General features: G+C 43.4%; 2 protein-coding genes and 2 long non-coding RNA genes across 6 annotated transcripts in view; 2 read left to right on the forward strand and 2 right to left on the reverse strand.

The window, feature by feature from the left end:
• LOC130134784 (alpha-bisabolol synthase-like) overlaps positions 1 to 16,606 on the reverse strand; it is a 90,317-nt gene that overhangs the window by 13,416 nt on the left and 60,295 nt on the right. The gene's annotated exons all lie outside the window — the stretch shown is intronic.
• LOC130140963 (uncharacterized) lies at positions 5,092 to 5,734 on the forward strand. The gene is made up of 2 exons (XM_056321481.1): positions 5,092 to 5,389; positions 5,483 to 5,734. Exons 1-2 carry the CDS (start codon positions 5,092 to 5,094, stop codon positions 5,626 to 5,628), a joined length of 444 nt encoding a protein of 147 aa, XP_056177456.1. The 3' UTR covers positions 5,629 to 5,734.
• LOC130140973 (uncharacterized) lies at positions 5,824 to 6,535 on the forward strand. Its single transcript, XR_008818936.1, has 2 exons — positions 5,824 to 6,027; positions 6,237 to 6,535. It is a non-coding gene; the product is annotated as an uncharacterized LOC130140973 (long non-coding RNA).
• On the reverse strand, positions 10,730 to 15,293 carry LOC130140970 (uncharacterized). Of its 3 annotated transcripts, none has more exons than XR_008818933.1 (5): positions 15,205 to 15,293; positions 14,446 to 14,713; positions 12,828 to 13,786; positions 11,341 to 11,389; positions 10,730 to 10,929 (listed from the first exon to the last, which is right to left on the reverse strand). It is a non-coding gene; the product is annotated as an uncharacterized LOC130140970 (long non-coding RNA). The 3 variants fall into 3 exon arrangements; XR_008818931.1 differs by having other exon boundaries at positions 14,446 to 14,736; positions 15,228 to 15,292; XR_008818932.1 differs by lacking the exon at positions 11,341 to 11,389 and having other exon boundaries at positions 14,446 to 14,736; positions 15,228 to 15,292.

A 16,606-nucleotide genomic window follows, 5' to 3' on the forward strand; every position in this document is an offset into this window, starting at 1 on the left:
ATCCAATGTTTTCATATGATGTATAGGTAGATCAAGATGGTAGATTGACAAATTTATTTTGGAGAGATAGCATGTTGAAATTTGATTATGATTGCTTGGTGATGTTCTAGTGTTTGATACCATGTATCGTACCAACAAATATAACATGATATGTGCACCATTTATTGGGATTAATCACCATTGGAAGAATGTTTTTGTTCGGTTGTGCATTTTTGTTGGACGAGACTGCAGAATCATTTATATGGTTATTTGAGGCTTTTTTGAAGTCTATGGGAAATAAGGCACCGAAAACCATATTCACTGATCAAGACCAAGCCATGGCAAAAGCCATTAGAACGGTATTTCTGAATACACAACACCGTTTATGTACTTGGCACATCGGGAAAAATGCCAACCAAAACATCCCACATCTTTACCATAAGCCGGGTTTTAAGGATACATATTTCTTAGCGCTTATGTATAGATGTACATCGGAGGAAGAATTTGAATTTACTTGGAGGGAAATGGAAAAGGAGTGGGATACTGCGAATAACACTTGGCTTCGGAGATTATACGACATTAGACACAAATGGGGTTTAGCTTTTGGTCGTGACATTTTTACATGTATAAGATCTAGTCAATGGAGGGAGAGCACCAATAATGTCTTCCAACGAATGTCGACGAAGACATTGACTCTTGTAGAGTTTGTCCACCACTATGAAGAACAAGTGAAGCACATGAGAAATTGAAACTCAAGATGATTTCAGTAGTCGAGGGAATCCCAAATTGGCAATTTTGGGTAATGACATCTTGACGCATGCTTCATGTCACACCTCGAACCCCACGATGCGCAACATCCCTCGCAAAGGTCGAATTTGCTGCGACGTCCCAGGCCGCGTCGCCGACCCAACTCCCAACACAGAGCATAAGGCACATGCGGAAGCGATAATTAAAACACCCGTACAAAGCAATACATGACCAAGGGTAGCAGGAACGTCGAACAATTCAAAGCCTAATAATCAAGACTTGCATTGAACTTCAAAACATAGACAATGTCCACTATACACCAATACAAGTCGCCAAACAAAAGCGGGTCGACGGCTACTACTAACAAAATCCCTAAGTGGCTAAGGGGGCAGTCTAAGGTGGGGCTATAATCAAAAGGGGTTACTGGCCCGACCTAAGGGAGGCTAAGGCTGATCCTAGGAAACTTAATCTGGATCAGATCCTGATAACTCGGACTCAGCCTCAATTATTTCATCCTCTGAATCCATCTGCTCGACCTCGCCAACCTGTTCGGGTTCCTGCTTTATGGGCTCCGGATTCTCATATGGATCGGGTACACCAGGCAACCTCTATCAGGAGTCTGAAAAACGGGGTTTAAACAACTATGAGACGAATCTCAGTGAGTAGGCCTCCTAAATCGAAATTAGGTTAACATGCACCTCCCGACAAGCAAATCAACACAACAACGGACAATAATGTCAATCAAATGACCTAGGCTCTTGAGTCCGGTTCGCTTACCTTGCTGACCCTGCAGGTTAAACAGTTCGACATAAAAATCACGGCACATACGTGGCACACATTTTCACACGTACGCCATACGCATGCTCATACTCGAAGTGTTCATCTCGCATGCCATTCACCGAGTCTTGCACACTCGCACACTGGCCCATGCATTCTTATGCATGCAAATGTCATCATCATGCCATGTTTCGTTCTGGCTCACACTGCACACTGGCATACGGCTCATTTTTAATTAGAAATCGACCCGAAGGTCACGGCCCGAAGGCTCACAACACTCCACGGCCAGCGTAAAAACGCCCCAGGCCCAGTGTCTCTAGCCTGCTACAAAGTGCATGAGGCGCAATACCGATCTCCTTACGAACCAGAGCCTGCTACAAAGTGCATGAGGTTGGTCGTCTTTCGGACATACCGGGCATCGTCCTGCTACAAAGTGCATGAGGACGGCACGACCCGAAGGCCAATAAGTGATAACATGGCACACTGCCAATTTTTATCTGAACCCCGCGTAAAACGCATCAGGGTATAATTAGGTGATCACATGCTCATGGCAGACACGCATTCTCGCACAATTTCGTCACATGCCTCACACTAGGCATACACAATGCGTGGCCATGCAATGTCGTATAATGCAATATGAGCATTCAATTTCAGCACGGCATTTCAACAAACATGCCAAATCAACGTGCTCAAATAGCCAATCAATTGCCCATACTTATTCGCATAACATGCGCACTTGGCCAACTAGTACCATGTGGCCCAAAACATAATTTACGCACTTGGGCAATAAACATTCACACCAATGATTGGCCAAACACACACCGCATTGCTCGAACACGAAATCAGGCGGCATGGCATTAAACAACTGAGCACGACAAAGTACCATTCAACCACCGAGTCGCTCAAACGAGGCACCACAAAATTTAACACAATCAAGCACAATTTGTACCCAAATCAACCACTAATCAGTCCGAGAGAGAGAAAAACTGGAAATATGCAAAATCGGGTCCAAACTGGGCAGTTGCACAGTGACAGAAATCCATTTGAAATAAATGGTAAATCAATTCTAAAAATTATGAAATTTGGATATGTTGTACAAAACATCTCGATGAACATTTTCCGTGGAGAACTAGAAACCCAGTTCTAACCGTAAACACCTCGTTTTGACACTCCAAGTCGGACAAAATCCGATTCGCTCGGACAGCCCGTCAGGCCAGAAAAATACAACTCATTCAGTACCCAAATCATTTTGGAAAGCCTTGAAATTTTTATATGTTATAACCACAAATGTCCCCAATAATTTTTGAAAAGGAAGTATTTTGAAAATAGGCCTGGAAAAATTTATAAAAAATTCGAACAGACCAGAAGGTCGGGTGAACAGTAAATCGGGCAGTTTTGTTTCGGTCCAAAGATGGACTTCCGAATGGCCTCAAATGATTTTCAAAAATTCCCAAATTAAATTATGTTATACTTAAAGATGTTGGGAACAACTTTCATGAAAAACACTTCTTCACATTCGGCCCACAATGATCACAATAAAAATAACAAAGTGCAGAGGTACAGTAAAATTAGTAATCCGAGAATCAGTAACTTGCACCATTAAGCAAATCCAACTCATACAACCTCTAAATCAAGTCTCCACAGCCTTAAAACCATCCTTAAACCATCACCTTATGCCCTTAAAATCACCACAACATCAGCCCAAATCAGCCCCCACCAATTACCCCTAAAACTTGTCCAAAGTGCACATAATCCTAATTAAGGGTTAGGATTTCCACTCACCTATTTACACTCCCCAAAATTCTAATCGACGGGAACGGGCGGCCGATTGCCGGTAAACGGCGAAATCGGCGGCGGCGTTCCGGCGGCTCACGGTAGAGGTTCTGGTCAGTGAGGGTGGTGGCGGCGAACGGCGCTCCTCTCGCGCGCGACGGCACTCCGACGAGCGGCTCCTCTGGCGGGGGCCTCTCACGGCCAAACCAAGAGGAAAATGAAAGAGAAGAAGTGGCGTGGGAGGGGAGATGATCGGCTGATGGGGGAAGAAATGGGAGGAGAGAGAGAGAGTCAAAGGGGTCTTATGGGTCAAAAAGTGGCGCCACGTGTCGCAATCCGGTGCGTTGGACCATTTTGCCATTTGATCCAATGGCCATTAATCACTCTCATCCAATAATTGAGGGCCCTTTTGGTCATTCAAAAATTCTGAATTTTTGACTCATAATTATCCACAATAAATTCCCAAAAATTGCCAAAATTCGGAACCCAAAAATGGGCCATAAGGGCAAAACGGTAATTTTCCAGTCCCGGGTCGAAATTTCATTTTTCGACCGTATCGATCCCAAATGTGTGTGGCCAACATAATATGATGTCGGATTCGCAAAAATAACCTTTTAAGCCCTCGAAAATCGATTGCAAAGTTTGGAGGGGCAAAATAGTAATTTTTACACTTCTGGGCCGAAATTTCAATTTTCGACCGTAACTACTCTAGATATGCGTGGCCACCCTAAAACGGCATCGGTCTCGAAAAATAATCTCATATGGCCTCGAAAATCGACGTCGGAGTCCAAGGGTAAAATCGTAATTTTTCTAATTTCGGCCGAAATTCCAATTTTCAGCTGGACTAGCCCCAAATGTATGTGGCCACACCAAAACGACGTTGGCCTTGCAAAATAGTCGTAAACACCCATAGAATTTCGACATCGAAGTTCGGGTCCAATTTGGCGATCAAAATTGCTCAATTCAGAATTTTAGAGTCTCTTACTGACGGGTGGCTATTTAGGGGTTACGCGTATCGACCTAGGGTCACTCGAGTTGTGACGATCTCGATTACCGGGATAGCGCAAGGAATTATTGATTATTCCAGGGGTCACGATCGTTCGGTTCAGGTTCGGGATTTATTTGCCATGCGCACTCTCGGTCCAGCGGAATCACCCGTGATCCGATCGTACGTCGTTGGCCAAACCAGATCCGTCACCTTCCTAGAATCGGTCCACACTGGCCCAAAATACTTCCCTGTTGTTTCTCGGAATCGGCGCCCGATTCGCGATCGGGTCCCCGATCCACGTACTGTTTTCCTAGTTAGCCTTTCCCATTGGTCAGTATCCCGCGAGGGGCCAGCTTCGAGCGAGACGTACTAAAATCAAATGAGAAATAATATCCACTTCATCGGATCCCGGAAATAGGTCGAAATTCAGGATGTTACACTTCAAAAGTGTATACCCGTACCATTTTTAAACAGTTTAATGATGAATTCATGCAAAGTGTCTCTCAATGTATTTCAAGTGAAGCATTTGATGGATCGGTTTATATTTTTACTGTCAAGTTAAATGGGAAGTTAAATGGGAGTGGAAATGTTGTCAAATTTGACCCTGCAGACTCTTCAGTTTCTTGTGATTGCAAATTATTTGAATTAAAAGGGGGTGGTTGTGTTGCCATGCGTTGAAAGTGTTGAGTGAGAAATAATCGGTTATGGGTGTTCCATCTCCCTATATTTTGAAAAGATGGACTAAGGGTGCCAAACAAGTGATTGTGAATGATGAATCTTATGAAATGGCACCGGGTTCATCTAAATTTAATCGATTTTCCACGTTAATGCATCAATCCTTTGAAATGATGAGTTTAGGAGCCGAAGATGCTGATACTATGAGAATAGTGAAGGAGGACATGGAAAAAACGAAGGCTAAACTTTTATCACATAAATCGAGTATGGTTGTGACTGATGATGCTGGTAATGATGATGATAATGAGGCTTCTGTGTGCAAGATTTCGGCATTGGACCCGCATCGAAGGAAAGCAAAGGGAATAAGTTATGGGAGGCTTAAAAGCTCAAGTGAGAAAAAGAAGAAAAAATCTAAGGAACGAGCACCTCCAACACGAATAGAAAGTCGAGGTGAGTGGCATATTATTCTACTTAATATGATTAGTTAAATTTATTGCTTATGTCACATGATGCCAATAACATATTTATTACTTTGTAATGTAGAGTTGGTTGTTCAAGCAACACAAGATGGAGCTCATTTCCCAGATTATTTGCATAATTCAAATCAGTTTCAAAGTGCCTTTTATCCTAGCAATATTGGTGGTCCTAGAGTAAATCTAAATTTTCATAATCAGGTATATTGCTCGTAGTCTTTCAGTTGTATTTACATTTTACTAATTTGGTCAAATTTTTTTTGTGGATGTAGCAGCCACCATACATCATGCCGCCGGAGATTATGAGTGGATTTTGCCCATTCCCCAGTCAGGTATTTAATAGCTGAACTTATCGGATACATGAATGAGAATAATCTTGCAAAACAAATTAGTAGTGACAAATTTATTATATGTAGATGCAATCACAATACACCATGCCGCTAGGGATTATGAATGGAATTTCCCCATTCACTAGTCAGGTGCTTATTATGAAATCATTTTAGATCCTAGTGTTATTTCACCTTATTATTACCATTGTAATATTTATTGTTAATGGTTTCTTCTGCATAGATGTTGGAGTATCATAATAGATCTCATGGAACCATTTTGAGTCAGGTACAACTTGCTTTTTTTTATTCAACACTTATTTGAGACATTTATCTTGGCATTTGTTTAGTAAAATGTAAATAAATTGGTTATTCCTTTGTGCAGGGGTCATCAAACTCTTTTCAGCATCCTAGGGTGAATGAGTTGAACGACTCTGAAGGAACATAAATCAATTGGCTGAAGTAACTCATAATTTTGTCTCTCTCTAGGAGGAGGAGGAGGAGGAGGAACTCTCCCTCTCTTTTATGTACAGGCTTGAATTTATAGCTTGTTGTGGATGAGCTCGACTTCGATTCCCGCCACTTCTCGTCAAGAAGAGGTAAAAGAGCTTGACCTTGAAATTTGAAGCAGTTACCTTCGGGTTGGTAATAGGGGTCATCTAAATTATTAATGTTACGGGAGTTGTTATTGTGATATTTTCCTTTTTGTGAACGAACATCACTTCGTTGTAGACATTTGGATGATTTGTCCTTGCTGTTAACTCTGAATGTTTGAAACATTTCCATGGCTGATTGAAGAGAGACTTCTCTTTGGACATGTAATGTCCATCTCCATTATCATTGGACAATATGCAGCTGTGGATCTACTTTTGTTAATTTATATGTAATTGCAGGACACTATTCTGTAGCTGGAGTTCCAAGGTGTGAGAAAGCAACTAAAAGTACAAGTTTGTAAATCTTAAAGTCTTCAGAAATTTTGGTATTTGGACTTTTTCAGACTTGACATGTATGTACACCAAGGCCAGTTGCATCAAGGCTTGCTGCAGATACCCATCTGCTTACTGGTCAGGTAACAGATTGAAAGTTTCATTCCAGATCGTGATGTCTTTTTTCCTTTCGCATATTTTCATTCATGACATTTTCAAATTCATGGGGGCAGAGCGAGTAAGACTTTTGCGCTGATGTTGAACTTTTGTTCAGCTTGCTTATGTCGAGGGAGGAGGGGATGAATGAAAGTTGCTTCCTTTATCAGCGGAATAGAGCTAAACTATTTTTTTTTTCTGATTTGTTTGTAAATTTTGAAATACTCAACTTTCTGAAGTTGATTGCAAATATCCGTTGTTTCCATCTGCTAGAGTTCAAGTGCAGTCATCTGCTTACAATGTTATTTAACTCTGTCGAACTGAAAAGTGGTGGCCATGAGACCAAATGACTGGACGATGTTGCAAAGAGTTAAGATGAGTAACATTAAGCTCTCATTATTGCAGCACTCACTGTCAAATGCAATTCAATCACAAGATCCATAATTGGTTGCTCTGGCTTAGGCTAAGATATTCTTGTATTATATCTCAGATAGAAAACCTCCTTTCTTGGATGGAAGAGTAGTTTTTACTGAACAAGCTGAGCCTATAATGCCGCTCAAAGATCCGACGTCAGATATGGCTATAATCTCAAGAAAAGGTTCTCCTCTGCTCAAGGAGATTCATGAAAAACAGAGTATGAATAAATCGCGCCACCGCTTTTGGGAGCTTGCTGGCTCAAAACTTGGAGATATTCTTGGTGTTGAGAAATCATAAGCCGATGTCATGTGTTTTGCAAGTTTGAATGACGGTGTCCTCTCTCTCTCTCTCTCTCTCTCTCTCTATTTTCAGATTTAGGGTTTAAATTCAGAATTTTGGGAAATTTTTCGCTACGAAGTCCGATTTTTGAGTTGTTGAGCTGCGCATTTTTATAGAATTGGTAGTTTAGGGTGTCGTGGAGCTGTGGGATTTTACGGATCTTGATTTGGACTTACCGTTTACCCGAAAACGAATTTTTAAAGTTTTCCGCGCGAAGTGAACAGTGCACGTCCGGCAGCCTTCAGGCCATATTTCTCTGCGAAATCCGATTTGTGAGTCGTTGAGCTGCGCATTTTTGTAGAATTGGTAGTTTAGGGTGTTGTGGAGCCGTGGGATTTTACAGATCTTGATTTGGACTTACCGTTTCCCCGAAACAAATTTTTGAAATTTTCCGCGCGAAGTGAACAGTGCACGTCCGGCAGCCTTCAGGCCATATTTCGCTGCGAAATCCGATTTGTGAGTCGTTGAGCTGTGCATTTTTATAGAATTGGTAGTTTAGGGTGTCGTGGAGCCGTGAGATTTTACCGATCTTGATTTGGACTTACTGTTTGCCCGAAACAAATTTTTGAAATTTTCCGCGCGAAGCGAATAGTGCACGTCCGGCAGCCTTCAGGCCATATTTTGCTGCGAAATCCTATTCTTCAGTCATTGAGCTGTGCATTTTTATAGAATTGGTAGTTTAGGGTGTCGTGGAACCGTGGGATTTTACGGATCTTGATTTGGACTTACCGTTTGCCCGAAACGAATTTTTGAAGTTTTCCGCGCGAAGTGAACACTACACCTCCGGCAGCCTTCAGGACATATTTCACCGCGAAGTTCGATTTTTGAGTCGTTGAGCTGTGTATTTTTTGTAGAATTGGTAGTTTAGGGTGTCGTGAAGCCTTGGGATTTTACGGATCTTGATTCGAACTTACTCTTTGCCCGAAACGAATTTTTGAAGTTTTTCGCGCGAAGCGAACAGTACACGTCCGGCAGCCTTCAGGCCATATTTCGCTGCGAAGTCCGATTTTTTAGTCATTGAGCTGCGCATTTTTATAGAATTGGTAGTTTAGGGTGTCGTAGAGCCGTGGGATTTTACGGATCTTGATTTGGACTTACCGTTTGCCCGAAACAAATTTTTGAAGTTTTCCGCGCGAAGTGAACACTACACCTCCGGCAGCCTTCAGGACATATTTCACCGCGAAGTCCGATGTTTGAGTCGTTGAGCTGTGCATTTTTGTAGATTTGGTAGTTTAGGGTGTCGTGAAGCCTTGGGATTTTACGGATCTTGATTTGAACTTACCGTTTGCCCGAAACGAATTTTTGAAGTTTTCCGCGCAAAGCGAACAGTACACGTCCGGCAGCCTTCAGGCCATATTTCGCTGAGAAGTCCGATTTTTTAGTCATTGAGCTACGCATTTTTATAGAATTGGTAGTTTAGGGTGTCGTGGAGCCATGGGATTTTACTGATCTTGATTTGGACTTACCGTTTGCCCGAAACGAATTTTTGAAGTTTTCCGCGCGAAGTGAACACTACACCTCCAGCAGCCTTCAGGACATATTTCACCGCGAAGTCCGATTTTTGAGTCGTTGAACTGTGCATTTTTGTAGAATTGGTAGTTTAGGGTGTCGTGAAGCCTTGGGATTTTACGGATCTTGATTTGAACTTACCGTTTGCCCGAAACGAATTTTTGAAGTTTTCCGCTCGAAGCGAACAATACACGTCCGGTAGCCTTCAGGCCATATTTCGCTGCGAAGTCCGATTTTTTAGTCATTGAGCTGCGCATTTTTATAGAATTGGTAGTTTAGGGTGTCGTGGAGCCATGGGATTTTACTGATCTTGATTTGGACTTACCGTTTGCCCGAAACGAATTTTTGAAGTTTTCCGCGCGAAGTGAACACTACACCTCCAGCAGCCTTCAGGACATATTTCACCGCGAAGTCCGATTTTTGAGTCGTTGAGCTGTGTATTTTTGTAGAATTGGTAGTTTAGGGTGTCGTGAAGCCTTGGGATTTTACGGATCTTGATTTGAACTTACCGTTTGCCCGAAACGAATTTTTGAAGTTTTCCGCGCGAAGCGAACAGTACACGTCCGGCAGCCTTCAGGCCATATTTCGCTGCAAAGTCTGATTTTTTAGTCATTGAGCTGCGCATTTTTATAGAATTGGTAGTTTAGGGTGTCGTGGAGCCATGGGATTTTACGGATCTTGATTTGGACTTACCGTTTGCCCGAAACGAATTTTTGAAGTTTTACTCGCGAAGCGAACAGTACACGTCCGGTAGCCTTCAGGCCATATTTCGCTGCGAAGTCCGATTTTTGAGTCGTTGAGCTGCGTATTTTTATAGAATTGGTAGTTTAGGGTATCGTGGAGCCATGGGATTTTATGGATCTTGATTTGGACTTACCGTTTGCCCGAAACGAATTTTTGAAGTTTTACGCGCGAAGCGAACAGTACACGTCCGGCAGCCTTAAGGCCATATTTGGCCGCGAAGTTCGATTTTTGAGTCGTTGAGCTGGGAATTTTTATAGAATTGGTAGTTTAGGGTGTCGTGGAGCCGTGGAATTTTACGGATCTTGATTTGGACTTAACGTTTGCCCGAAACGAATTTTTGAAGTTTTACGCGCAAAGTGAACAGTACACGTCCAGCTGCCTTCAGGCCATATTTGGCCGCGAAGTCCGATTTTTGAGTCGTTGAGCTGCGCATTTTTGTAGAATTGATAGTTTAGGGTATCGTGGAGCCGTGGGATTTTACGGATCTTGATTTGGACTTAACGTTTGCTCGAAACGAATTTTTGAAATTTTCCACATGAGATTTTACAGTAATCAGTAAGCTTAGAGTTACAGTAATCAGTAAGCTTAGAGAGAGAGAGAGAGAAAGAGAAAGAGAGAGAGAGTAAATGGCTATAAAGATGCAAAAAAAAAATTCTGTAGACTTAATGCCAAAAGGTCTGCTTGTTTCAAATAATTTCACAAACTTAATTCTGAGCCTTCCTATAGCTTCTGTTTTCCCTAACATTGCTAAGATAAAAATGATGTGCCAAAATCGGCATCAACTCAATAGAACGACATGGAGTCGGAGAAACGCTGTACTAGAGAAAATGTGAGTGAAAAAGAAGAAAAAAAATCTAAGCTAAGACAATGCTTCATACGGTCGACTTCACGTAACTCGCATCAGAGTCTCAATTTGGTCCTCCACATGTCTCCAATGACCATCTTAGGTTGCGGATTATTTGGCCCTCGATCCCGCTACCCCGATGTAAAGTACAACCAGCCGTCACAAAAGCTTGCGATTGCGGTTTTGACGCGGTAAGGAAGCTTACCGATCACCATCCATTTCATACCACAAGCATATAGACGTCGCTATAGACTACCTGAAATAAGAAAGTTCCAAGTTTGAAGAATCAGCTCGAATGAAACATCATATGACACAAGCATGCATCTTTTGATAAGCTAATAAAATCAATGACCAGATGATGAGTAGCATGATCAGCAAAGAATGTATCTAAACATGTGAATGCCCCATTCTACTTGGTTCTGTAAGTAACATGCGAATGCCCCATTCTACTCGAACTAATTATCTCATATCTCAGCTCATATATATCAAAAGATTAACGCAAAATGCTAGAGCTGTCTCAGGAAACCACTGGTCCCAACAAATTGCTGACAAAGATAACAAAGTTGATCAACCTATCATATCTTAACCTTCGGCTTTGACTTATGGAATCAGCCTAAAAATGTTAAAGCTTTGCGGAGTCTACATTGGGACTTCTAGTTGCCATTACCTGCAATAGATCAGCTGCATAGTGGCGACTTCATTGACTTAGAGACCTCCTGCTCGTGATAAAAAAGTGAAGATGCTAATATTCAGTACCCGACTACTAAAAGTAGCATTTTAGCTTACAATATTGCCGGCTTACAATGTAATATGATGTACTCATCTAATCGAACAGTAACCAAATGAAACCACTGCAAGATGCTAACTCACCCAACATCCACGAAGAGGCGGTAGTTATACTCATCTCTTAGCTTCATCAATACGCCGCGAGATCCCGTATACGCGAAAGCGATCATTCATTCTTGTAGTGCCACTTTTTCCATGAGTCATACTAAAAATGATTCAGCAATGAACTTCGTGAACTGATGCTTATGCAACATTTTATATTCAAGGACTTTTTTTTTTATCGTGATATTCAAGGACTTGAGAGAAATAACAAGAGGCAGATATCTGACAAATTTTTCACTACGGAATTTCAGTCACACAGATGAACTTCCGAAAGTTTGGAAGAGTTTTAAGATGAACTGCAAAGAAAGGCAAAAGCAGTTGCTTAATCAACTGAACCTCCGTCTTCAATCTGATGAACATAATGGGTGACAAACGTTTTCACGAGTTATGAAAAAAGAAGCATTCGGTTGCACAGCATAATGAATGTAGAAAATCCTCTTACTGATCTCAGTCGTGCACTACACATCACTAATTCACTGTCATTTCACCTACTTTCACTGCCATAGAACCAAGGATGCAACAAAAGCATATGATAGTCTGAAACTAAAATCTGACTCCATTAAAACAATATGTTTCACCATTTCTAGGAAACAAAATGAACAAGCCAAAGCCATTTAAATGTCATGAATGAAACTGAGATTTAAAGAGAATCTGGATTCTGGTATATGACATCAAAGAACATATCTCTTCCGTAATTACTTCCTCTTCCTCTTCATCCTGTTCACCCTCCTCCTCGCCCTCATTCTTCTCGGGCTCTGGAAATTCCTTATTCTCTAATTGATCCAGTGCAGCCTTTGCCTTCTGGAAATATACAAATATCCTCCGACCAAACAATCCTAGAATGATGAAATACGTCATTGACCATGGAAATCTTCTCTTACCAACGACAAAACAAAATCACCTCATAGCATCCAAGCCGCCTATGCACATAAGGCGCACAAGCCCATCTGACTAAGGTACGGAACCAAACAAGAACGAGCCTTTGTAGCTAAGAAAGAACAGAGCAGCTCGAAACAAAAAACCTAACCACGATCCCAATCCTCCTAACTCCACGTTCGCAAGACTGCGGCATCAAAACGAAACTAATCTGCTCTATCAGATCGCTAAGGCCTTGGTCTTTTCCAAGACAATTAAAAGCTAGGACCTATAATCCAAAATCGAAGACAGACACATCGTAAAACCTCAAAAGAGCTCGAAACACCATCGAACCGAAAGCAACTGCGAGGCTGCGTAATCAGAAAGATATCGAAAGCCAAGCAAGCTTACCTCCTCCGATTCCCTAGTGAACCACGACCTCCATTCCCGAGGTCCGATGCAGCAGCGGAAGAGGACCTAGATCAGCACCACCACCATGGAAGAAACGGATACATCAATTCACCATCCGAAGCTCGGAGCACGAATTCCAGAGGCGAAACGATCTGCAAATCATTCGCTCCGCGCGAGCTGCTTCATCGTGCGTTCAAGAAGGAACTTCAGCGAGGGAGAGAGTGAGTTTGACTGGTGGTGGAGATTGTGAACGAGCTTGGGACCCAGCTGCTCTTGGGCGGGCGGAGGCAACGGCGGAGGTCGGGGCAATAAACCCAACTCCACAAGCTCCTCTTTCTGCTATTATGTCCTCCAATTGTGCAACCTGCTCAAAGGAAAAGTCATCCAAACTATTAAATCCTATGCTTTTTTAAAGACAGAAGCATAAAAACACTAAAGGTGATAAAATGACAAAATTGATCGTTCACAGAAGAATTCCCGGACAGGTATTGATGCTTCATTTTGGACCACTCCTGACGTATCTAATTTAACAGAATATTTGAAGTAACATGAATCCAGACTCGTGAATCTGCCAAAAGTGTAAGAAACCAAGAAACGAAGCATCAATATCCTTTGGGATGGTCTTCTGAATGATGTTATATTCTGGCGCAGCAAGCCAGTCCGTCTCTGGATTGACCTCCCCAAGGACGAGCTAACTCGATAGGAAGGCTTCTAATTAGAGAAATTCACAGTAACCTTCAGCTATAGGAATTTTATAGGACCAAGGCATGAAAGATGTGGCGGAACAGATTGCAAATGCAGCATATGCTGAGGTCTTTCGGTGCTTTGTCCAATCCGACTCAAATTCCATACCAGAACCTCTGCTTTTAGAGAATTCTGTTCTTGCAGATTGAGGCAGAGTATTTTCCAGGCAGATTGATGTGCCACTAAGAGTTTAAGCCCACACTTAAAGGGATGCCCTGCAATTTATTCGGCAACCAGTAAAACCAACTCTTGTTAGTTACTAAATTAAACGAATTTTGTCAATGCAAATTGTTAGTACATTGGTTATAATATGTTCCTGTTAAATCGACTACCAACTATCTGGATACTGTTCACATCTTTGGTTTGCACGTAAGCTGAATTTGAAAATGTCGACCCCTCTGCCCCCATGAGTTCTTTCAGTCCTTGCGCATTATAAACAGAACACAATCCAGCCATAGAGATTCAAAAGTGTTTTCGATATTTCTTCAATGCTAAAGCTTGGCTAAATAAGAGTACTCGAGTCTTAATCACCAAACTCTTTCCGGACAACCCCCAACAACCCCCAAAAGAGAAAAAAACAGCAAGAATTTGATGGAACCATCGAAGTACGAAGGACGCGCCACCTGCATGTAGCTCAAACCGCATATCTCTTCGAAGCAAAAACAAACAGTGGCAGGATTAGGAAGTCAAGAATATTCAAACAGCACAAGCAATCACACGAAGCACATATTCGAAGCAAAAGCAAACGATGGCAGGACTAGGAATTCAACAACATTGAAACAGCAAAAGTAATTACACGAAGAATATGCTCTGAAGCGGCAAAAAACGAAGTTGTAACGAGAGAAAAGCACGAAAGATGATGAAGGGTCGTTACCTCCTCCAATGGAAAATCCCGCGGGCTTGGTTTAGAGGCACGATGCGCTTAGAAAGAAAATGCACGGCCTGCCCACTATTCAGCGTACATTCAGAAGGCGTGAACTCATGAAACCTCAATGAGTTTGGAAATTGAACTCTTGTGGGTTGGCGTCTGAGGCTAGGGCGTCGGCGTCGGGCTTCGTCGGAGGTGTCGTCGGCATCGGCGTCGGCGTCTAGGGCGTCGCTCGTCGAAGGCTAGGGGTCGGCGTTGACGCGAGGAGACGGACCTCGCTCGTCGGAGGCAGCGGACCTCGCTCGTCATAGGCGTCGTCGGCATCGGCGTCGGGCTTCGTCGGAGGCGTCTTCGGCATGGGCGTTGGGGGCTAGGGCGGAGGCGGAGGCTAGGGCGTCGCTCGTCGGAGGCAGCGTCGGCGTCGGCGCGAGGAGACAGACCTCGCTCGTCGGAGGTAGCGGACCTCGCTCGTGGGAGGTGACGGACGTCGCTCGTGGGCAACGGCGAACCTCGCTCGTTGGAGGTGTCAGAGGCTAGGGCGGAGGCGGAGGTTAGGGCGTCACTCGCCGGAGGCGGCCAGGGCGTTGGCGCGAGGAGACAGACCTCGCTCGCCGGAGGTAGCGGACCTCGCTTGTGGGGGCGACGGACGTCGCTCATGGGCAACGGCGAACCTCGCTCGTCGGAGGTGTCAGAGGCTAGGGCGGAGGCGGAGGCTAGGGCGTCACTCGCCGGAGGCGGCTAGGGCGTCGGCGCGAGGAGACAGACCTCGCTCATCGGAGGCAGCGGACCTCGCTCGTGGGAGGCAACGGCTCGTGGGAGGCGACGGACGTCGCTCGTGGGCAGCAGCAGACCTTGCTCGTCGGAGGCGTCGGCATCGGAGGCTAAGGCGGAGGCGGAGGCTAGGGCGTCGCTCGTCGGAGGCGGCGTCGGCGTGGGCGCGGCGAGAGGGAGACAGAGCGCAGGGATAGAGATTGGGAGCGCGAAAGAGAGAGAGAGACTGGAGAGAGAGGGCGCTTGATTTTATTCAAAAATTTTCTCTCTCCAGATCTCTCAGCTCTGTGCTGTGCCGTGGGAGGGGAGAAAATATTGGGTGAGGGAGACGGAGCGCAGAGCAGAGAGCAGATGGGGAGCGCGAAAGAGAGAGAGAGAGAGGGTGTGGAGAGCAGATGGGGAGCGCGAAAGAGAGAGAGGGAGTGTGGAGAGAGAGGGCTGCTTTTAAAAAAAATTTCTCCCAGCTTCAGCTCAGCTCAGCTCAGTGCCGTGGGAGAGCCTTCCTGACATGTGGATCGTCTCGGACACGTGTCGCCACGCCGGAGTTGTTATTTCTCCACGGTGGAATCCCTAGTGGCACCCAATATTTTCTCCGCCTCATGCACGTGTGTTTCTTGGGAACCACGTTTTATTTATTGCACGTTTAAACATGGCTCCGTGGGATAACAATCCTGTGGCCACGAAAAAATGTTTCAAAAGAGGAATCTATGAACCACCAGTTTGCTTGGAAGCCTGTAATTACGATAGGGTGTATAACAACGTTGTCTATAGATCTATCTCCAGAAGGAGTACTTTTTAAGTGACTGCCGATTTGAAAAACTTAACTATTTCAAATTTGGGAGAGCTACATAGGGGAGGAGAGAAATGTGTTGATTATATATCAATGTCATGCTTGAAGAGCGGCACAAAGGTGCTTGTGTTGGAAAGTACCTTGTTCCACATAAATTAAATGGGAGTGTGTTGGCGAATATATAATTGTGAAAGTCTTCTTTTCTTACAAATAAAGACAATAGCTAAATGAACTAGACCCTACTATACCCGCGTGCGGGCGTGCGAATAGTTGCGCGATTTTGGTGAGTGTAGAACAAATTTGGCACTAATCAACGATTATTATTTTTTATTTATTAAAATTCGGATTTATAATTATAAAATAACATTTGTGTCCTATTGAAACAGAGCAAATGTTCGCAATAGAGTTACAATTATTTTGTTTATTATTTAATTCCGAATTTATTATTTCTATCGAACAATTATTAGGTGCTCTTACAACCTTTAAAAGGTTGTATCCGTTCAAACATATTTTTCGCTATTAATTACTCAACATTTTTGCTTAATAGAACAACTTCCATTTTTGTTTCTTTCAAAAGATATATGACCACTGTTTTCTATTGTTTCC

This window comes from Syzygium oleosum, unplaced genomic scaffold, assembly GCF_021117445.2.
Source record: "Syzygium oleosum isolate NSW1041296 unplaced genomic scaffold, Sole_v2.1 Sole_v2.23, whole genome shotgun sequence".
In the NCBI taxonomy this organism is placed as follows: Eukaryota; Viridiplantae; Streptophyta; class Magnoliopsida; order Myrtales; family Myrtaceae; genus Syzygium; species Syzygium oleosum.